Source organism: Acomys russatus, chromosome 13 (genome assembly GCF_903995435.1).
Source record: "Acomys russatus chromosome 13, mAcoRus1.1, whole genome shotgun sequence".
Lineage (NCBI taxonomy): Eukaryota > Metazoa > Chordata > Mammalia > Rodentia > Muridae > Acomys > Acomys russatus.
The window spans coordinates 1,590,809-1,614,114 of record NC_067149.1 but is presented as its reverse complement, the minus strand read 5'-3'; the positions used below and the strand labels follow the sequence as shown (position 1 = coordinate 1,614,114).

General features: G+C 46.5%; 1 protein-coding gene across 1 annotated transcript; it reads left to right on the top strand.

Annotated features, from left to right (window-relative positions):
• The first annotated feature begins 59 nt into the window (after positions 1-59).
• Usp39 (ubiquitin specific peptidase 39) lies at positions 60-23,195 on the top strand. Its single transcript, XM_051154725.1, has 13 exons — positions 60-375; positions 2,186-2,255; positions 4,844-4,938; positions 6,505-6,641; positions 7,208-7,360; positions 7,968-8,193; positions 11,552-11,629; positions 12,782-12,849; positions 13,553-13,741; positions 16,543-16,685; positions 20,077-20,212; positions 22,377-22,463; positions 22,964-23,195. Exons 1-13 carry the CDS (start codon positions 111-113, stop codon positions 23,009-23,011), a joined length of 1,695 nt encoding a protein of 564 aa, XP_051010682.1. The 5' UTR covers positions 60-110; the 3' UTR covers positions 23,012-23,195.
• The last annotated feature ends 111 nt before the right edge of the window (positions 23,196-23,306 follow it).

Below are 23,306 nucleotides of genomic sequence, written 5' to 3'. Positions count from 1 at the left end.
TCTCAGGGACTCGTAGCGAGCCGCGCGTCTCAGGCCAGCTTGGCTCCTGATTGGCTGCATGCCGCCCGCCTGCGCGGCGCCGGCGCGGAAGCTCCTGACCGGTGGTGGCTATGTCTAGCCGGTCCAAGCGGCAGTCTCATGGTTCCGCCCGTGGGAAGCGCGAGTCCGAGTCGCGGGGCAGTTCGGGTCGCATCAAGAAGGAGCGAGACCGTGAGCGGGATCCGGAGGCGGCGAGCTCCCGGGGCAGCCCGGTCCGCGTGAAGCGGGAGACCGAGCCGACTGCGCGAGAGGTCCCGGCGCCCGCGCTCCCGGCCGTGCGGGTGAAGCGGGAGCGCGAGGCCGACGAGGACTCGGAGCCCGAGCGGGAGGTGCGAGGTGCGCGGGGCCGGGCCGGGCGTGCCCCCCACCTTCGCCTGCTTTCTTCTCTTCTTTTTCTTTTTGAGACAGGGTCCCCAGGAACTTGCTGTTGTAACCAGAGATGACCTTAGATTCCTGTTACTCCAGCCTCCACCTCATGAGCTTAGGGATGCCCAGTTTTGTTTTGATTTGTTTTTTCTTTTCCTTGCTTTCCTCCCCTCCCCTGCCTGGGGTTGAATCCAAACCAGACCCCCTCCAGATGAAGACAATCCTGAACGTAAACATCGTCAATGCTCCACCACAGCCGCTCCCCGTTATTGAATCGCCCACGTGGGTCAGGTGCTCTGCTGCTAATTTGACAGATGTTCCCTCCAACAGTTTTTGCAAACTTACTAAGATGCAGAGCCCTGTTGTAATGTCTGGAATAAGACGTTCAGTTGAGATCCCTGTGCACCCTACTGAGGTACCGAGTTTGAGCTCGTTCAGTAGTTTGGAGACAGTTCTGCTCCTGGGTTTCACTTGTCAAGGATGTTGTTGTAGGGAACAGCCTTGGGAGGCAGCTCATATTACTCCATAGAGCAAAAGGAAGGTAAGGTCACGAAGCAGAAGCTTGGACCTCCTTCTTGAAGGGCAGGCTCTTCTCTAGGGCATCCCACTATATGAGTGATGGCTCATGTATTCTCTTGTGAGACTTGACTCCCGGAACAGGCAAAAATATTATTGGCTACTGTTATTGCTTTAATAGACTCTCTGTTTTAGTCTGTGATCACGTGCCTTGCGTCAGCATCCGTGAGGTTGGGGCAAGCTAACACATTAGCTTTTGAGTAGGATCAACTCTCAGAACAATCACTGTCCTTGGACAAACGGTAGACTTAAGGATGTTCAGGGCATCTTAGTACTTGCAATATATTTTTGCAGTCTCTTTCATATCTATTTGATATTTACCTATGTATTTACTTGTTTGGATGGGGTTTTAATAAGTAGCCTTGTCTGGCCTGCAATTTTCTCTGTGAACCTGTAAACCTTGAACTCAAATTTCACCTATCTTATCCTCTCAACTGATAGAATTAAAGGTGTGCACCACCATACCTGGTGAAAAAAAATGTTTAGTGCAGTTATTTATATGTGTGTATGCAGTACTGAGGTATACATGTGGAGGTCAGAGGGTAACTTGTGGGAGTCATTTCTCTCTCTTTCTCTCTCTCTCTCTCTCTCTCTCTCTCTCTCTCTCTCTCTCTTTTTTAACCATGTATGGCCCAGGGATTGAACGCAGGTAGGTAGGTTTGGTGGCAATCACCTTTTAAGCCATCTCACTTGCCTGGATTCTTTTACGTAATATGTAAGTTAATCTTTTGTTGGATATATATATATATTAGATATAATAGATCTACTGTCAGTTTTCAACTTATCTGATTAGTGGCCTTTTTTTGAATGTCACTACATGAAAAGTCAAAGTTCACCGGGTTGTGGTGGTGCACACCTTTAATCCCAGCACTCAGGAGGCAGAGGCAGGCGGATCTCTGAGTTCCAGGCTAGCCTGATCTAAAGTAAGTTGAGGACAGCCAAAGCTACACAGAGAAACCCTGTCTCAAAAAATAAAATAAATAAGAAGAAAAGTAAAAGTTCATCTTAAGTTTAGTGATCAAAAGTTCACATTTCCATGACTTTTTTTTTTGTTTTTTGTACCTGTGATTTGAGGAGAGCCTCCTGTCCTCCATTTACAATGCTGGGGAGGAGCAAATCTTGCCCATGCTAGTTAGTGCTCTACCACTGAGTAACATCCCAGCACAAGTGCCCTACCAAAGGTTTGTGATGGATTTCTTCCCAGCAAAGAATGGCCGAGTGGATTCTGAGGACCGGAGGAGCCGTCACTGCCCGTACCTGGATACCATTAACAGGTCAGTGATGTAGAGAGGGTGAGGGCAAGTCCTGGGGATGCATCTCAGCAGAGGAACACCTGCCTGATATGCCAGAGGCCCAAGGCTTAGGCACCAGGACCAAACAAACAAAACTAGGAGATTTTTGAGATGCAGAATAGAGTAGACATTTTATAGAAAATTCTCTGAATTTAGCCGGGTGTGGTGGTGCACGCCTTTAATCCCGGCACTTGGGAGGCAGAGGCAGGTGGATCGCTGTGAGTTCAAGGTCAGCCTGGTCTACAAAGCAAGTCTAGGATCACCAAGGCTACACAGAGAAACCTTGTCTCGAAAAATCTAAAAAAAAAAAAAAAGAAAGAAAGAAAGAAAGAAAATTCTTTCTTGGACAGTACATTCGGACATCCCTTTATTTGTTTTTTGTTTTTTGTTTTTTTTTTTTTTTTTTGGTTTTTTGAGACAGGGTTTCTTCTGTAGTCGTGGCTGTCCTGGACTCTCTTTGTATGCCAGGTTGGCCTCAAATTCACAGAAATCCACCTGCTGCTGCCTCCCTGAATGCTGGGATTAAGGGTGGGAGCCTCTGTGCCTTTGAAGTGAACTTGTGGCGGTGGTGAGCTGTCCAGTGTGGGTGCTAGGAACAGAACTCTCCTAACTATTGATGGAGCTCTCAAGTCCCCGAATGTCTGTCTGTTTGCTTGTATAGCAGAGACGGTCCCTTTGTATTTTTTGATATCCAGTAGACCACAACCTATCTTGTTGGATAGTGCTTTCCAATACAACTCTTCACAACAGAGAATGCTTTTTAAAATGTTGTTGTGTTTTGTTTTTTGAGACAAGGTTCTGGTATATGGCCCGGGCTGACATTGAATTCTTGGTCCTCCCACTTCAGCTCCTGAGTGCTGCGGTCACAGGTGTGTCATACCAAGCCCATCAGGAATTGCTCTTTTTAGGGCTGTTCAGTGTGGGAAGCACAGGCTACACGTTGCTGTTGAGGATTTGACATGTGGCTTGTGTAGCTGAAGCACTGATTTCTTACATTCTCTGTGGTAATGAAAATAAGATTTCAGGCATTCATGCTGGGCATGCCTTAACCACTGAGCCACACTTCAGCCCAGGTACTAAATTCAAACCTAGTTATCAGTAACCATGTGCTCAGCAGCACAGCTCTGAATATGTACAGTGGAATCTCTTTCACACTTGAGATTCTGTGGACATAAAAGACTTGTCCCTTTCTGCTCAGCGCTCACAGACTGTTGCTATGTGCTTTATTGTCTTAAACTTCTTCAGATGTTTGTCTCTTGTCTCCTGTGGTTTTCTCTGGGCTAGGGTTGTGCGCTTGCTGGGCAAGTGCTCTACCACTGAGCAAAATCCCCAACCCTTCCCAATTTTTTTTTTAAACAAAAATAAAATTTGTATTTATTTTTGAGCCAGGGTCTCACTGTGTAGCCCCAGCTGGTCTGGAATGCAGTGTGCAGACTAGGCTAGCCTCAAACTCACCACATCTATCCACCTGCCCCTGCCTCACCAGTGCTGGGATTCAAGGTATATGCCACCATGCCTAGCAGAATTTTTCTGTTTAAAAGGATGTGTTCACACCTTACTCTCCCCATGCTGTTGGACTCTTATTTTACTTCTATTTGTTGCTTTTTCTATAAAGAATGTGACTATAATGGACGCTTCTTTTTTTTTTTTTTTTTTTTTTTTTTTTTTTTTTTTTGGTTTTCCGAGACAGGGTTTCTCTGTGTAGCCTTGGCCATCCTGGACTCACTTTGTAGACCAGGCTGGCCTCGAACTCACAGTGATCCGCCTGCCTCAGCCTCCCGAGTGCTGGGATTAAAGGCGTGCGCCACCACGCCCGGCTCTTCTTTTTTTTTTTTTAAAGACAATTATTTATTATGTATACATGTTCTGCTTTGCGTGTACACCTGCATGCCAGAAGAGAGCACCAGATCTCATTCTAGATGGTTGTGAGCCACCATGTGGTTGCTGGGAATTGAACTCAGGACCTCCGGAAGAGCAGACAGTGCTCCTAACCACTGAGCCATCTCTCCAGCCCCTCTTTTTCTTTTTTTAAAAATGTGTGTTGACATGCCTTTAATCCCAGCACTCGGGAGGCAGAGGCAGGTGGATCACTGTGAGTTTGAGGCCAGTCTGGTCTACAAAGGGAGTCCAGGACAGCCAGGACTACACAGAGAAACCCTGTCTCCAAAAACAAAAAATAAAAATGTACATTGGTGTTTGTCTGCATATATGTCTGCATGAAGGTGTCAGATCTTGGAGTTACAGACAGTTGTGAGCTGCCATGTGTGGTGCTGGGAATTGAACCTGGGTCCTTTGGAAGAACAGTTGGTGTTCTTAACCACTGAGCCATTGCTCTAGCCTCTGTAATATGTTATCTTTGCCAAATACTGATCCATGGTTGTTTGAGTCTAGTGAAAAAGGCATTTGTATTTGATGCAGACATGCTGAGCCTGCTTTGGGGTGTGCTGGGTAGAGGTATGTGGTTTATGTGCTGTTGTCACGGCAATCTCCTAAGGACGTATGTGGCATTGTGGGCCGTGGAGCCAGCTCTGCCTCCTCACCCTGTTACTGTGTTGCGCCCTGTCTCTCAGGAGTGTGCTGGACTTCGACTTTGAGAAGCTCTGCTCTATCTCCCTCTCGCATATTAATGCATACGCCTGTCTGGTGTGTGGCAAGTACTTTCAAGGTAAGAAAACGACATGAATGATAAACCTTTTAAGTTTGTGATGCTGCCTTTTTTTTTTTTTTTTTTTTTTTTTTTTTGAAAAATAAGTTATTCTTGGGAACCATTTTTAATAATATCTTTTTGTTCCCAGAAAATTGAAGAATGTTCTCTCCTTGGTCAAAGTTGAGTACCTTTGAAAGGGAGAAAGAGCTAGTTTGTTTGTTTGTTTGTTTGTTTGTTTTCAAGACAGGGTTTCTCTGTGTAGCCCTGACTGTCCTGGACTCAGTTTGTAGACCAGGCTGGCTTCGAACTCACAGCGATATGCCTACCTCTGCCTCCTGAGTGCTGAAATTAAAGGCATGTGCTACCACACTCGGCCCCAGTTTATTATTTTTAATATATATATGTACATATTTGTGGGTACATTTGTGTGCTTGTGCAGAAGTCAGGGCAGCCTGGGAGAGTTAGTTCTCTTTCCACCATGTGGGTCCTAGGGATCAAACTCAGGTCATTAAGCTTGGTGGCAAATGCCCTGACCTACCAAGTCATTTTGCCATCTCCCAAGGTTTTGTGTGTGTGTGTGTGTGTGTGTGGCCTTGAGCCTCTTGTCTTCATCTCCCTAATGCTGGGCCACAGGTGTGTATCACCATGTCCATCCAGTCTTTATTTTTGTTTTACGTCAGTACATGAAATGATGGATTTCATATGCATCATACATACATGTCATGGTACTTTTTTTTTCTCATTTCTTTCTTTTTTCTTTTTGTTTTTGAGACAGGATATCTCTGTATAACAGTCTTCCCTGTCCTGGAACTTACTATGTAGACCAGGCTGTCCTCTAACTCACAAAGATTTGCCTTCCTCTGCCTCCCGAGTGCTAGGTGTATGCCACCACCCTTGGTTTTTCTTTTTTCTTTCTTTCTTTCTTTTTTTTTTTTGAGACAGAGTTCCTCTGTGTAACCCTGGCTATCCTGGAACTCACTCTGTAGACCGGGCTGTTCTGGAGCTCTGCCTGCCTCTGCCTCTCAGTACTGGGATCAAAGGTATGCACCACAACCACCTAGCCTATTTTCTTCTCTTACTAGTCCTCTGCAAAAGGATTTGAATGGGCTAAAGATACCAAAAAGAGTTCTGGAAAGGTGGGACAGACTATTATCTCAGCCTCTCAGGAACTAGAGGCAGGAAGGTAGGAAGATGGAAAGTTGGAGACAGCTTGGGCAGTTTAGCAAGACCGTGTCTCAAAACGAAAGAGTCTGGTATGTGTGTGTGTGCGTGCGCGCTCTTGTGCTACAGTGTTTGTCGAGAATGCACAGAGTGCTGGGTTAATCTTAGAAAGCTTAGAGAGACCCGGCACTGGGCAGAGGACACAGGTGCAGGCTTGTCTTGAACATGGGCAGGTGGAGGTTGAAGATTGAAGCTGAGGCAGCGGCCTCAGGATAGGTCTATCTGAGACGGGAAGCGTAAGGAGAAGAGAGAGATGGACTTTGTGCTTTTTAACGTGTTTTGCACAAAATAGTGAAATGAAGAGCAAACCTGATCTGTGCCTTTCTAGGCCTTTCTCTGATATCCCTTTCCCTTTCTCCACAGGCCGGGGTTTAAAGTCTCATGCCTACATCCACAGCGTCCAGTTCAGCCACCATGTCTTCCTCAACCTCCACACTCTCAAGTTTTACTGCCTTCCCGACAACTACGAGATCATCGATTCTTCACTTGAGGATATCACGGTGTGTGCCCCAGGTTGTTGGGGTAGGCCATGTTGTTTTGCGAACTATCTCAAAGGTTCCTGGAAAGTGCCCTACAAGGAGTCAGGGACGTATATGGAGAAGGAGTGAAAAAGTGAAATAAATTCAAGGTTTCAGAGTCAGTTTATGGCGATAACACTGTGACCAGGAAGATTCCATTCCTGCCCTCATGGTCCTGGGGAGGTCCGAACCCTGCTGCTGACAGGGACCCCTCACTGGAGCCTCAGGCTGTGCTGTCCTGAGGATCCTGTGGTTGCTCACAGTCATTGATTGTGGAGTTGACCAAGCTGCAGGCCTGAAGACCACAGGAATTCAGTGGTCCAGGTCTGCAGATGAGCATTATGGAGGACTTGCTCTGTTACCTTGGTCCTCATCCCTTGTGCTTCGGGTCTCAGGGTGTGTAGTGGGGCACTCACGACCAGGGCATTTTTATTTGTGGTAGAAATTGCTGTTCTGGGCATATCTTGTAAATTCTGTTTACCACAACTTAGAGTTTTGTTTTTTGGTTTTTTTTTTTTTGGTTTTTTTGTTTTGTTTTTGCTTGGCAGTATGTGTTGAAGCCTACTTTCACAAAGCAGCAAATTGCAAACTTGGACAAGCAAGCCAAATTGTCTCGGGCATATGATGGCACCACTTACCTGCCAGGGATTGTGGGACTGAACAATATAAAAGCCAACGACTATGCAAATGCTGTGCTGCAGGTAGGTCAAGAAAGAGCACTGGGGAGGAAAGAGTTACTGGAAGCAGCGTGAGGGTCGCCAGGGAATGACCGCTTTCTCAGACAGTGCGGTCACAAGGTCTGGCTAAGACTCCCCTTCAGCAGCCAGCAGCACATGCCTCTCTGGTCAAGGGGGTGGCTCCCACATGCTGAGGGCTTTCTCAGCCTCTAGGTTATGGCTCCTGCAGTTCCCAGGTTACAAAAGGTGAACTCTTACTAGGCAGTGCCAAAGTGAAGCATGCTGGCTGTGTTCCAATTTCTTTTCCTCTCCCCCTCCCTTCCTTCCTTTCTATGTACATATGTGTACCATGTGTGCTTGTGCATGTGTGAGTGCAGGGACCTGTGGGGTCCATAGGAAGGAGCTGGATCCCCTAAAGCTGGAGTTAGAGGCAGTTCTGGGTCTCTGTGTAGCCCTTGGCTGTCTTGGACTCACTCTGTAGACCAGGCTGGCCTCGAACTCACAGAGATCCGCCTGCCTCTGCCTCCCAAGTGCTGGGATTAAAGGCGTGCGCCACCACACCTGGCTTGTACTTGGCTTGGTCCCAGTGGTCCTGCAGGGGCTTTGTGTTAACTGGAGTGCTTATTTCCAGGCTCTGTCTAATGTTCCTCCTCTTCGGAACTACTTCCTGGAGGAAGACAATTATAAGAACATCAAGCGCCCTCCTGGGGACATCATGTTCTTGCTGGTTCAGCGTTTTGGAGAGCTGATGAGAAAGCTCTGGAACCCCCGAAACTTCAAGGCACATGTTTCCCCTCATGAGATGCTCCAGGCTGTCGTCCTTTGCAGCAAGAAGACTTTCCAGATCACCAAACAAGGTGAGAAACACGTCACCCGCATCTCTCTGACCTGAGGGCAGCATATCAAGACTGGTGGACATTTGCTTCCACTCTGCAGTGAATCCTGACAGGAACTGAGGGGACTGCTGCACAGATAGTGGCTCAGGTCCTTCATCCTTCCCTCATCAGTGGGTCCTGTGCAGAGAGACCAAAGAGAGCACAGCTGAATGAGTATAAACGCTGTTTCATCTGGCAAAGTAATGGTATTGCTTATGGGGAAACATGGGCAAGCGCCTGTTGTTAACAGGCAGCTGCCGCCTGCTGCCTGGGTCGTCCCTATACTTTCCTGTCGGTTTTTAGAGTTGTAGGGATGAGGAATGTAATCATTTTCTTCCGGAAGCTCCCGGCTAATGGGGAAGGAAATTGTACAGGAAGGTAATCAGAGGGTGTTAAGTGCTGTGATAGGAGAAAGCAGGCTCCAACTTGTGGGGGCTTGGAGCAAAGGCCCAGTTGAACCATGGGAAGAGTCCTGAGTGGGGGAGAAGGGGAGAGGGTGGACTGGTGATTGGTGTGCGGTTAGGCCAGCATGGCAGTGTCAGTGTCTCGTTTGGGATACATAACAGTCTGGCACAAAGAGTAGTCTTTTCTTGGATTCCAGAGTCAGTGGAGAGCCAAAGTACTAGCTAGGAAGGAGGATTTTCAGTTTGTGTGTCTTTCTAAGCAGATCGCATTATATCTTAATAAGGTTGAGAGTCAGTTAATGGTTTCAAGTGTGTGATGTCAGATCTGTGTTTAAAAAACGTTATTCTAGCTAGATGTGGTGGCTCACGCCTTTAATCCCAGCACTTGGGAGGCAGAAGCAGGCGGATCACTGTGAGTTCGAGGCCAGCCTGGTCTACATAGTGAGTCCTGGACAGCCAGGACTACAAGAGAAACAAACCCTGTCTTGAAAAACAAAAACAAAACAAAAAAAAAAAACAAAAGGAAAAGAAAACTGTTATTCTGAGCTGGGCATGCTGGTGCATGCATATAATCCCAGCACCTAGGGTGGAGACAGTTCAAGGTCATTCTTTTTCCCAAGAATCCAAAAACAAAACAAAACTCCATTATTCTTGTAGAGGAATATTTACATAGAGGGACAGTTCAGTGGCTTGCTTTTTTAAAAATTTTATTATTTTTTGTGTGTTTCACCTATATGTATAAGTCTGTGTACTTGGTACCTGAGGAGACCAGAAGAGGGTGTCAGATACCCCACAAACTCGAATTCAGACAGTTGTTAGCTGTCATGTGGGTGCTGGGAAACAAACCCGTGTTCCTCTGAAAGAGCAGCAAGTGATGTAAATTGATGAGACACCTCTCCAGCCACTTCTACTCCACACAAGACAGGGTCTCACCATGCAGCCCTGGCTGCCCTAGAACTTGCTATGTAGACTAGAAAGGCTTAGAACTCATAGACCCCGCCTGCTTCTGTAGCCTATGTGCTGGAAAGAAAGGCTTGTGCCACATGCTTGTCTAGTAGTGGCTTTCAGATTCTCAGGTTGAAGGCTAGCCTGGTCTATACAGCAAGTCCAGGACAGCCAGGGCTACACAGGGAAACCCTGTCTCAAAAAACCAAAAAAGAAAACCAAACAAACAAAAAACCCCACCAGATTCTCAGGTACTTAAGGAAAAGCGCAGTAGTGCATGATGAAGCAAGTAGATAGGAGCTGACATCCCTGGGGTTTAGGGTCTGGGGTAACAATAAAATACACATGGGAATGGGCTGTGTATGTTAATCAGAACCCCATGATTTATTCTCAAATGAGCAGATGTTACTAAGACATTTGAGCGTGGTGTTTGATAGTTTGTAACAAGGCCAGTAATACCTTACTCTTCTGAACAGGGCAGCAACTACCTCATGTGGAAGGACCATCAGATTTCCATCTTTCCTTTCTTTCTTTTTCCTGAGTCAGGGTTTCTTTGTGTTAGTCTTGGCTGTCCTGAACCTACTTTGTAGACCAGGCTAGCCTCAAACTCACAGCAATCCACCTGCCTCTGCCTCCCAAGTGCTGGGATTAAAGGTGTGTGCCACCATACCCAGTTCATAAAGTCATTTTGTTTGTGGACCAACTCTGAAGTCTATTTTGTTTTGGTTTTTCGAGACAGGCTTTCATTGCATAGCCTTGGCTGTCTTGGACTCACTTTGTAGACCAGGCTGGCCTCAAACTCACAGCGATCTGCCTGCCTCTGCCTCCTGAGTGCTGGGATTACAGGGGTGTGCCACTGTGCCCAGCTTGTTTTGATTTTTTAAAAAAGATTTATTTTTAATGTTTGTGTGTCAGGGATGGGGGTATGTGTGTAATTGTTCCAGTGTTCATGGATTCTAGAAGAGGGTGTTAGGTCCCCTAAAGCTGGAGTCACAGGCAGTTATGAGCCGCCCACTGTGGATGCTGGGAATGAACACAGGTCCTCTGTACGGCAGTGATCTTAAGTTTTTATGTCACGGCAGCAGCAAGATATGGTATTTTTGTAAGGAACTTTATTTTGTGTGCCGCGGATGGTAGAATCTGTCAGCCTTTTAGCTTTTGATAGCTTTGCAAAGTCAAAGCATGATTGGTTAGAGAGTTGCAGGAAAATCTTACCCTGAGAATAAACTTAGGCTTACCTAGTTGCTTTGGTCATAGCCACAGTTTGTGTTGTCATTTAAGCACAGTTTCCTCAGTGTCTGAGACCTGGGTATTGTCAGTTGCTTAGATGTATGTGGGTGTATGGAGCAGTCCCTGCATGGCCACCGTGATTAAACCGAGCATTGTGTGTGGAGGGGTGGAGGGGTGTAGTTGTGTAGAGGTGTCAGGCCTTCAGAATCAGGGAGATGCACTTAAGGAAGGCTGTGCAGTGTTACAGGTCTTAATTAGATGAGCAGAGGGAAGCAAATGGAGACAGACATTTGGTAAGGAAGAAGCCATTATCCCCGAAATACTCGAGAGGCAGGCACTTCCTCTCCTCCTATGCACACATCATGGTCCAGGAATGTTGCTTGTTCCCAGGATCCTTTGCTTTACAATGTGTATAGATGCCTTTTTAGTGCTAACACTAGAAGTCACAAGAGTCTTTCCGAGATAGTGAAGGGAGAAAGTCAGAGCAGCTCCGGAAAAGTGGGTGTTATAGGTCTTCACTCATTGTTATCACAGGAGATGAGATATATTCTGGGACAAAATGACAGGGTCGTCAAAGTACAGAGACAGAGAGAGAGTCTGAAGACTGAGCTTGCCTTGAGGAGTGCAGTGTTTGTGGTCAGGCAGAGGAGGATGCAAGGCTGTGGGGTGTGTGGCTGGAGAGGATGAGGAGGCCAGCCAGTGCACGGTGGGCTCCTTCCCTGCCTCTGAGCTTCAGCATGCTCCTCTCTTTCTTTCCCCAGGGGATGGAGTGGACTTCCTGTCTTGGTTTCTGAATGCTCTGCACTCGGCTCTGGGTGGCACCAAGAAGAAGAAAAAGAGTAAGTCATGATGCTTGTCAAAAAAGAGCCCTATTCTCTCTCTCTTCTAAAAAAAAATTTACAATTTTTTTTTTTTGAGGCAGGTGAGGTTAGTTTGTATTATGCTGCCTCGCCATTGTGAGACAGCGTCTTGCTGGAGTCCAGGCCATCCTGGAACTCAGGTTCTACCTGTCTCGGTTTCCTCCATGCTGCAATGACTTTGAACTCTTTTTTTTTTTTTTTTCGAGACAGGGTTTCTCTGTGTATCCTTGGCTGTCCTGGACTCACTTTGTAGACCAGGCTGGCCTCGAACTCACAGCGATCCGCCTGCCTCTACCTCCCGAGTGCTGGGATTAAAGGCGTGCGCCACCACGCCCGGCAACTTTGAACTCTTGATCCTTCTGCTTCCACCTCCCAAATGTCGGCATTGTAGGCACGTGTCGTTAGGCTGTAGCAGGCCTGTGGGCATTGTAGGCACGTGTCATTAGGCTGTAGTAGGCCTGATCAGACCTTGCTCTGTGGGTTTTGTTAGAATATGGTTATATTCTCAGTTTGTTTTTTCCCTCATTTTGTTTTATCTTTTTTTTTTTTTTTTTTTTAATCTTTGATAGGATGGTCTTGGTGCTTAGCCCAGACTGGCTTGGAATTTGTGATCCTCCTGACTCAGCTTCCCAAATATTGAGATTATAAGTATACGCTACCATGCCTGGCCTCATTGTTTTGTTTTGTTTTGTTTGTTTTGTTTTCGAGACAGGATTTCTCTGTGTAGCCCTGGCTGTCCTGTAACTCGCTATGTAGACCAGGCTGACCTCGAACTCAGAGATCCGCCTGCCTCCGCTTCCCGAGTGGTGGCATTAAAGGCCTGCACCACCACCACCACACCTGACTCAGTGGTATTTTAAGCAGAAGTGCCTGGAAGATACTGGGTTAAGTGAAGTAAGGTAGACACAAGTCATGGCTGTGTTGTCACTGCAGAAGTGATCTTCTAGCAGCTGAGAGTGGAATCCTCAGTACCAGAGGCCTGGGCTGGATGGGCATAGATAGAGAAGTTAGCAGGAAGAGCAGTGTCCGTGTTTTCTGACGCAGCAGGGTGGCAGTGACTTGCAGCCACTGACTGCTCTTGACATGCTCTCTAGCCTCACAGACTTTGTGTTTTTCTTTTTGTTTGTACAGCTATTGTGACTGATGTTTTCCAGGGGTCAATGAGAATTTTCACCAAAAAGCTTCCTCATCCTGATTTGGTGAGTGTCCATAACAGAATTTTAGCCTGATAGATGCTACCTCAGGGGCTTGGGGAAACACAGGAGCCTAGAGAACGGACATATCGAGTGTATCAACAAAGAAGTTTCTCAAGGCACGTGCTGAGAGGCAGTTCTGGGCTCATCAAGGCCAGATGAGCTTGTTGGTTCCCGAGTTTGTGGTTGGTAGCTGTAGGCTGTGTGGTCTGATCGCTGAGTGGTGCTGGTATGTTTTCCAGAAAGTTCAGCTGACCTTCTGTGTACTCTGAGAACTGTTTAAATAGTCTGTATAGAAATAAAACCTCTCAGAAGGTAGAAAGCAATTTTTTTCTTTAAAATTGGGCTATAAAGTAACTGTGCATTTCTAAACACATGTGTCACTGTCCTTGGTTCTCGTTTGTCCCCTCTTCTGTTGCCCGCCCTCTCCCAGGCCCCCTTCCCGGCAGGTTTCTTCTCCACCACAGTCCCTCCACTTGCTTTGTGTCACACAGAGCCCACTCCCCTTTCTTCCCGGCCTGAAGGGCTCCTCCTGGCCCACGATCCTTGCCTGGTTCCATGAGCACACACCTGCACAAGCATGTCAGGGGGTGGTTCTGAACACAGCTGCCTGGCTCTGGATAGGGCAGGTGTGAGCAAGCATCTTGTCCTCTGGGGATTTGTGTCACGCTCACACTCCTTTCCTCTTTGCTCTTCTCACACACTTTAGCCAGCAGAGGAGAAAGAGCAGCTGCTCCGTAATGACGAGTACCAGGAGACGATGGTGGAGTCCACGTTCATGTACCTGACGCTGGACCTCCCCACCGCCCCGCTCTATAAGGACGAGAAGGAGCAGCTCATCATCCCCCAGGTGCCGCTCTTCAACATCCTGGCCAAGTTCAACGGCATCACCGAGAAGGTAGCCCTGCCCTCTTGCTTTGTTTCTTTCTTATTATGTATACAGTGTTTTGCCTGCCTATATACTTGCACACCAGAAGAGGGCGCCAGATCTCACTATGGATGGTTGTGAGCCACCATGTGGTTGCTGAGAATTGAACTCAGGACCTTTGGAAGAGCAGGCAGTGCTCTTAACCACTGAGCCATCTCTCCAGCCCCTTGCTTTGTTTCTTAACTGTTTCATCATTTTGCAGAGTTGACAACAGGAAGTAGAAGGCAAGTGCTCTACACACAGGTTACTCCCCACCTCTTTGTCTGTTTATATTTCAGCACATAAGTATCCTGCCCTTACTCTAGGTGCATTGTCTTTTTTCCAGTCTCTCAGCCTCTCTGGTGTTTAACTCTTCTTACATGGCTCATGCCTTCCTCTGAGTACTGTAGAGAAAGGTGGGGAATTTAAGATGTTTGAAAACAATAAATACAGAAATCTCATCTTACTCTGTTTTGCTTTTGTTTTTTTGTTTTTTTTTTGTTTTTGTTTTTGAGATAAAGTCTCATCTAGCCAGGTTAGCCTGGGACTTGCTGTGTAGCCAGAACCAGCCTTGCACTCCTGACTCTCCTTCCTCCACCCTAGGGCTGGCTTACAGGTGTGCGCCACCACTTCCAGCTCTAACGATTTTTTGTTTTGGCTTGGTTCTGAGTTTTGTTTTTTGTTTTTTTGTTTGTTTTTGTTTGTTTGTTTGTTTGTTTTTTGAGACAGGGTTTCCCTGTGTAGCCTTGGCTATCCTGGACTCCCTTTGTAGGCCTTGAACTCACAGCGATCTGCCTGCCTCTTCCTCCCTGAGTGCTGGGATTAAAGGCGTGCACCACCATGCCCAGCTAACATTTATTTTTAATTTGTCTGTTTTGCTTTTGTTTTTATTAATAATATGGGTACTTACCTATAAGGAGCAAATTGTTGCAGCAGTATCAGAAATGATGGCGATGGTGTATTGGGAAGATTCTTTCCTGGCGTGGGGAGAAGGGAACCTTGCCCTCTCAGCCACTGGGTTGGAGTGGTGTTTTCTCATTGAGCTGGAAGGAACAGTTTAGACACCATGCCCTTGTTTTTTTTAATCTTTGTTTTCTTTTTGCCCAGATACTCTTGTATTTTACTAACATTTCAGAAGCAGTACCCAAACTCTGCTTTGTAAAAGTTCTTCCATTTTCTGAACAACCTTTTAATAACTTTCTCTCGTTCTACAGAGAAGCAACTCTGTAGGCCCCTCACTCTGCAGTCTCAGGGTGGGTTTCTTACTTGCTCTTGTATAAGGTCATTGTCCAGATGGCAGTACTTTCTTGAGGGTCAGCAGGTGAAAACACTTGTCACATAGGCCTAGAGACCTGAGTTCAGTCCCTGCGGCCCATGGGGAAAGGAAAGAATGGACTCCTAGAAACTGTTCTGGGCCTCCAGACATGAGCTGGAGCATATGTACACTCAGGTGCACCCAGCATCTCCCTCTCTTACACACAGACACACACACACACACACACACACACACACATACATACACACACACACACACAAAACATTGAAAATATTTTCTATTTTCTTGGGCAACCTGTGGCTCTTTGGAGGGACTGTTTCCCCTTCAGGCCTCAGTCAATTCAGAGGGAAGCCTTGGCTGATTCTTTCTCTTTGGTTCTGATTGGTCTTTCACTGCTATCTCTTAACTAAACCTAAGTGTGGTGTTTTGTTGTATTGAGGTTTGAGCCTCAGCCATGTTAGGCAAGTGCTCCACTAGGATATCTCCCCAGACAAGGATAAAAATTCGTGCTGAAAAAAAAAAAACAGAAAAAATTTGTGCTGAGCAAAACTATTCATGGGGCTGGAAAGATGGTGCAGGGGTTAAGAGTGCTGCTCTTGTGAGAACCTGAGTTCAGTTTGCAGCACCCACAGGGTGCCTTACAACCACCTGTCATTCCAGTTCAGGGGAGCTGGTGCCCTCGTCTGGCCTCTTGGCCTACACACCCATACACATTAATGGAAAAGCAAAGCAGCTGACCGTCACCAGCTTTCAGGCCTTTGGTCTAAGCAGGTGCCCGGACCCTTCCCTTTCTCCTTGGGCCGTGCAGAGTGAGCCGCTAAGGCCACTTACACAGCCTTGAGATGGTTTCTCAGTGTGCGCTTCAGTTGCCAGGGATTGGATAGAGCGGTGCTCTGTGTGCCGAGCAGAGGCTTCCCAGAGCTACCCAGCCCTGGACTCGGGATGTGAGAAGGTGATAGCACCAAGGGTGTGTCACTGTTGTAAGTCAAGGAGTTTTTCTTCATTTTGAGTGAAGTAAGATCTATATGGTGGTTTTAACTGATTTTTTAATTTGATAGTTTTGTTCATTTTATCATTAGATGGTTGTGTTTACTTGAGCCCACACAGCTGTATTAGTTTCAGCAATGTGATCATATACTGGTGGAAACAGCTCATTGCCGACGTATCTTACTGCTAATCTTAGCCTTTGGGTTTTTCTTTCTTTCTTTTCTTTTTTCTTTTTTTGTTTTTTTGAGACAAGGTTTCTCTTGTAGCCTTGACTATCCTGGACTCGCTTTGTAGACCAGGCTGGGCCTTGAACTCACAGAGATCCGCCTGCCTCTGCCTCCTGAGTGCTGGGATTACAGGCGTGCGCCACCATGCCCCTGGTGTCCTAGCCTCTTTTGTGACTTCTGGGACTGCGTGTCTTCTTAGTGTAGGTGTGATGCAGAGTTATGTTTAACACCAGAGCAAAGCTCATGCCCCCACTCTAGTGCCACTGCGTGCTGGCACTGATGTCATCAAATTGTCTCTCTAGGAATATAAGACTTACAAGGAGAACTTCCTGAAGCGCTTCCAGCTCACCAAGCTGCCTCCGTATCTAATCTTTTGCATCAAGAGATTTACTAAGAACAACTTCTTTGTAGAGAAGAATCCGACCATCGTCAACTTTCCTATCACGTGCGTATCGTCCTGCTTCACTGGGGGTGGGGGGCACCTCTTTTTTTTTTTTTTTTAGACAGGGTCTTAGGTAGCCCAGACTGTCTTGGGAATTGACAAATGATCTTGAACTCCTGACACTCCTGCTTCAGCCTCCCAAGTCTGCAGCTGCCATATTTAGCAAGGAGTCTGCGTTTCTTTCCATGTTGTTTCTTTTGAACGGACTTGGTTGGCAATTGCAAGAAGCAGCTTCCTACATCACGGACATTAAAGGGTTTGCTGGAAAGTTGTACATATTTCAGGGTCCCCAAAGGTGGATGTTTACCTAGCTGCAGCCATTTGTTCATTAACTTTTTTGAAATACAGTCTCATGTAGCCCACACTGGCTACTGGGTAATCCAAGATGACCTTGAACTTTTGATTCTCCTGTCTCCTTCCAAGTTCTGAAATTACAAGCATGGGACAGCACAGTGTCATAAATAACAAATTTTAATATGAGACCTTTTAATTTGCCCTGCAGTTGAGTTTTCATGACTATTTTGAAGAAGCTAGAAGGATACCAGATGTTTTCTTTGTCTGCCTTCTAATTTAGGAAGACCTCGCTACGATAGACCATTGGCTTTCAGCTCCCAAGAGGCAATGTTTAATTACATTTTAAAAATTATGCTGGGCGTGGTGGCACATGCCTTTAATCCCAGTACTCAGGAGGCAGAGGCAAGTGGATTGCTTTGAGTTCGAGGCCAGCCTGGTCTACAAAGCAAGTCTAGGACAGCCAAGGCTAACACAGAGAGACCCTGTCTCAAAAAAAAATATGTATGGATAGTTTGCCTGCATGCACACCTGGTATCCATAAAGGCCAGAAGAGGGTATTAAATTCCCTGGAACTGGAGTTATAGACACCTGTGAGACACCCTGTGGGGTCCAGGAGTTGAACCTCTGGAACAGCAGCCAGGGTCTTACCTGCTGAGCCATCTCTCCAGCTCCAAGACACAGTGTTTACAGGGTCTGAAGAAGTTCTCTGAGAATGCAGAGGAACCTTATGGCAGGCTGACAGGTGTGCACATCAGCATGTGGGTGCTGAGGAAGAGCAGTGTCTAAGCCAGCCTGGTAGGGAGAAGCACAGCTTTGGATGAGCATGTGATGCTCATTGGGGACAGTCTAGAATATGCACGCTCAGTGTTCCTGCTGATGGGAAGTTTTACAGTTCTGTCTGTGTAACAAAAGAGTTTGGGGCAATCGTGGGCAGGTGCTTATCTCTTGGTTTCTTTGCCTCCCATCTCCTTTCACTTTCTGGTTCCCCAAACCACCAAAATTGCCAGTTTTCTCCTTTGAAAATGCTTCCAGGGCTGGGGAGATGGCTCAGAGGACACTAGCTGCTCTTCCAGAGGTCTGGGGTTCAATTCCCAGCAACCACATGGAGGCTCACAACCATCTATAATGAGATCTGGTACCCTCTTCTGGTGTGTAGGTGTTCATGCAAACAGAGCACTGTACATAATAAATAAATCTTTAAAAAAAAAAAAAAAGAAAGAAAGAAAGAAAGAAAAGAAAATGCTTCCTTCCAGCTCTTAGTTCTGTGTGGTCTCAAGAGTGCTGGGCTGGGGAGCTGGCTCTGTGGGTAAAGTGCACTGTGTGGGGCTGGGAGACTTAGATCTGATGAGTCCTAGGGCTCCTTCCGGGTAGGTGGCGAAGAAAGAGGTGTCCTGGGGAGTCCTCTCCTCCCCTCTCCTCATGATTACTAGAGATTGAGCCAGGCATGTTGTATGTGGCAAACACTGTATCATTGTGCTTTATTTGAATTTTATCTAATTTTTTTCTCTGAATTTTGGAGAAATTGCTATGAAACTCAGGCCTGCCCTGAGTGTGTACCCCTGTCTCAGCCTCCTTAAGCTGAGATTATAAGGTGTGGCAGCTTATTTAAAGATTTATTTTATGTGTGTAAGTACACTGTCTTCATGCATACCAAAAGAGGGCATTGGATCCTATTACAAATGGTTGTGAGCCACCATGTGGTTGCTGGGGATTGAACTCAGGACCTCTGGAAGAACACCCAGTGCTCTTAACCTCTGAGCCATCTCTCCAGCCCTGCAGGAGAATTTCTTAATGAAGAATACAAAAGAATTTCTTTTTTTCTTTTTTAAGAGAACATTACTTTTTTTAAAAATGTATGTGTGTGCATGTCTTCCCTGCATGTATATCTGTCTCCTGTGGGCATGTGGAGACCATGGAGGTGAGAAGGGGACACTGGATCCTCTGGAACTGAGTTAGAGATGGTTGTGAGGCACCTTGTGGGTGCTGGGCATTGATTCTGGGTCCTCTAGCAGCCGTTGTTCTTAACAGCTGAGCTATTTCTTCCTAGCCCCCAGTGCTTTATTTAAAAAGGCAGTGTAGGGGGCTGGAGAGATGGCTCAGCAGTTAAGAGCACTGTCTGTTCTTCCAGAGGTCCTGAGTTCAATTCCCAGCAACCACATGGTGGCTCACGACCATCTATAATGTGATCTAATGTGCACTGTATACATAATAAATAAATCTTTAAAAAAATAAAAAAATAAAAAAAATAAAAATAAAAAGGCAGTGTATGATCGTACCTTTGTATGTCAGTATATGGTCCACGTTAGTCTGAAGTTACTGTGTAGCTGAGAATGTCTTTGAACCTCTGGTTCAGTGAAAGACGTTGCCTAAAAAACAAGGAAGAGAGAAATTGGGGGAGACACCAGGTGTTGATCTCTTACCTGTACAGGCATTCATATCCATCTGCATGTGCACACAAGTACCCGTACCTCACACAGAGAAACAGAGGCAGCTCACTCTCTGGTCCCTTTTGTCCTCAGTGCTGGTTTCCCAGTCTAGAAACCTTGAATAAACTCCCATTTTGTGCTCTGTTACCCACGTGGGCTGTGCTACTTGTAATGATTTGGCCTCTAACTTCACTGAAAGGAATTGAAAGAAGTAAGATCTTTGAGAATAAGAAAGCTGATGGTTTGCCTGGTTGTTACACCGATGGCCCATCATGTGATCAGCCTTCTTCCTGTACGGTGCCTAAGGGGCAAAGGGCAGGTGCTGTTGAACCCTGGAGCTGCAAGGTGTACTCCCAGGTAGGCCACAGGCAAGCCCTTGCTGCCTCAGCTCCTCACCCTCAGGGCAGGCAGCAGAGCGGCATTCCTTGTGCATACTGCTAGAATGCACAGCTGTCAAGTGACAGCCAAGATTCCCTTTGAAAGCCAGGTGAGCAGAGACCCTGCACCAGTGTTTGCGTGATATGGGCTGTTACTGTTGGAAAATGTGAATTGAACTCTCTGGAACGTCTGTGGCACTGTAAATCTTGCCATAGCTAGCACCCTAAAATAGCAGGCAACAGCTCTGTGGTGAGCCGTAGTCTGATGTTCTGCTGTTGGTTTTTCTTTATCTTTAGAAATGTGGATCTGAGAGAATACTTATCTGAAGAAGTCCAAGCAGTCCACAAGAACACCACCTATGATCTCATTGCCAACATCGTGCATGATGGCAAGCCGTCGGAGGGCTCCTACAGGATCCACGTGCTTCATCACGTGAGTGCCCAGCTGCAAGGCGCAGAGCTACCAAACAGCTGTTGTTCCTTGCTGTGGTGGCCTTTTTTGAGCCTGGCTTCAGAACTCCATCCGTAATAGAGGCAGTGGCTTTAGTTTTGTCTTAGTGTCAGATACCCTGTGGAGCTTTCTGAAGTCCTGGTGGCTGGCTCTGCCTTAGCCCAGTTACAGTAGACATTGGTTTCCGCTGGAGGAGAGGCAAGGCATGCAGTCACAGATCCTGCAGTGCTGAGTCAGTCTCTGTAACACCCTTTCTCAACCCCACACGCCGATCGGCATCAGGGCTAATTAGGAGACTCCGCTTTAGAGTATGTGGATGTAGGATGAGATGTCTGGTGTTCTGAAGGTCCCCAGGAGATTCTGATACCCAGCCAGGGTTGAGAACCTCTGTTTGGGGTCAGAGCCCCATAAAGCAGAAGAGGTCTTCAGCCCAGCATCTGAGGGCTCCTTAAAATGGAAGAATCACAGCCCCCCTGGGACACATGACATCAGCTCTTCATTATTTGATAAGACCCTTTGGTGTATTTGAAATTAACATTTGAGAAGCATTGGTTTAGAGATTCTTTCTTTGCTTTTCTCTGTCATGATTGTTACTGGGACATAGTTTCACATTGTAGCCCAGGCTGGCCTGGAAGTTAAGTGTAACCCAGGCTAGCTGAGAACTTGAGGCAGTTCTGCCCTCAGCCTCCCAGGTACTAGGATCACAGGTATTTTTACCATGCCTAGCTGAAATAAAACATTTTAAGAGTGTATATCAAGCTGAAAACAAAAGCATACATAGGATATATTTGCAAACACAGAATTGTAGTGTAGGTTATTGTAACGTGGTTAGTGTCTCTGGGACTAATTAATGGTTTACTATCCTTAAAGTATATCCCTCATACAAGAGGAAACCTAGGCCCAGTGTTTGAGGATTTACCTGAAGACAGTAACACTGAGATTTGTGGCAAGATACTTGGCCTCAAAGCCCACGTTCTTTTTTGTTTTGTTTGTTTTTCAAGACGGGGTTTCTTATGTAACAGCTCTGGCTGTCCTGGACTTACTTTGTAGACCAGGCTGGCCTGGAACTCACAGAGATCCACCTGCCTCTGCCTCCTGAGTGCTAGGATTAAAGGCGTGCGCCACCAAGACCAGCAAGCCCACGTTCTTAACTAATCTTAGAGCCAGAAAGGGACTTGCTTATGTAGGCCTGCACTTTCTCTGTAGTCCCTGTATTTTGAACTGCAGGCTTTCTGAAATATATGCAACATCTGTATCCTATCATCGCGGGTTTTAATTTGTTAGACTTTTGTCTGGTGCCATGTTAGTCCAGATGCCTTTCCCAGGCTCCTGGCCGCACGCAGTGAGGTGGCTCAGCCGTGTTGGCATCACTGGCTTACAGGCTGGGGGATCTGTAGGTGATGGCCGGTGGCCACCAAGGTGCCTTACTTTATTCTTTAGTTTTTGTTTTTGTTTTTGTTTTGAGACAGGGTTTCTCTATGTAGCCGCTTGCTTTATAGACCAGCCTGGCCTTGAACTAACAGAGATCCGCCTGCCTCTGACTCACAGTGACCACCGCTGCCCCGCTACTTTTAGGTTCTTAGCAGATAGCTTCATGTATTTTGTTAAGGGTTTGTCAGATTTAGCATTTCTGGATAGGAAAAAAGGCATTTGATATTGGAGGGGGTTCTCCGTTTCCTCTTGAGTGGCCAACTAAAGTCCCCGTTAAGTGTGTAGAAGTAGGTTTGGGGGTGTAGCTCAAGCAATAGGGTGTCCGGCTTGTACCAAACCTTAGGTTTGATTCCAGACACCACATAAACTGAGTGTTCTGGCACACACTTCTAACGTCATCACTCTCTTCCAGAATCCAAAGTTCAAGGCTAAAGAGAAAAATCTGGTGTTAGACTGGGCTATATGAGGACACCCTGACACATACACACACACAAAAGAAAACAAGATGTTTGGGACATATTTGTGCTTCAAGTACTCCACAGGAACTGAGGCTGCGTGAACTGTTGATTGGCTCAAGTCTTGCCAAGACCATGAACCATCCTCCTGGCCGTTGTGGATGTTTAGAGCAGCTCTGCTGCTTCTGTCTGTGGTGACGGGCACTTTACACCTCTGGTTTTGGAGAGCGGGTTAACCTACCCCTTTGTGTTTTGTGCAGGGGACTGGCAAGTGGTATGAATTACAAGACCTCCAGGTGACTGACATCCTGCCCCAGATGATTACGCTGTCTGAGGCGTACATTCAGGTGGGTGTGGGCTAGTAGGAAGTAGAACTGATGTAGAGTTGTGCTTGCAGGTTCTGGTGCTTCAAGACTATGAGGGACCAGATTATGTGGCTCCAGAAATCAGTTAGATTTTCAGAGAGGAAAAGTGTGGAAGCCTGTCAGTTGACAAGTGAGTGAAGAAGTGTATTTGTAGCCTTGCTGAGTTCAGCAGAGATCCGTAACTTTAGTTCCAGAAGATCCAAAGCTGTCTTCTGATCTTTGTGTACACTGGAGATGCACACGCACACATATACATGTACTCATACACTTTAACCAGTAAATAAATCTGTTTTAAAAATGGAAGAAAAGTTGAGGGTGGGTGGAAAAATGAAAATGGAATGAAAGAGTATTCTGGAAGGGTATGAATTGCCTTTGGAGAATGGAGCACATCTGTCAGTGGGGTGTCGTGTCGTCTGTTGCCTGGTGCAGAACAGTTTCTTATGACTGGCCCAAGAGCTCAGTACTGATTTCACTCCTGACAGATTTGGAAGAGACGGGATAATGATGAAACCAACCAGCAGGGGGCCTGAGCGCCTTATCTGGGGGTGTTGCTCCCACGGGCTTTGGCTGAAGATGGTAAATAAAAATGCTGAGGCTGTAGCTGAACGTGGACTGACTGGAAGATTCCTGCCCCACCCAGTTTCAGTGAGTTCTGGCTGCATCGCCATCAAGGCGTCTGTCTACCCCGTGTCTCCAGCTGTTCTCTGCAGCGCTACGGTTTTCCCTTTCAGCATCAGCAGGCAGAGCGCTTTCAGACGGATGCCTGTCTAATTGCTGCAAATATTGAAGAACAGATCATTCCTTGGAGATATCTAATCTTGAGAT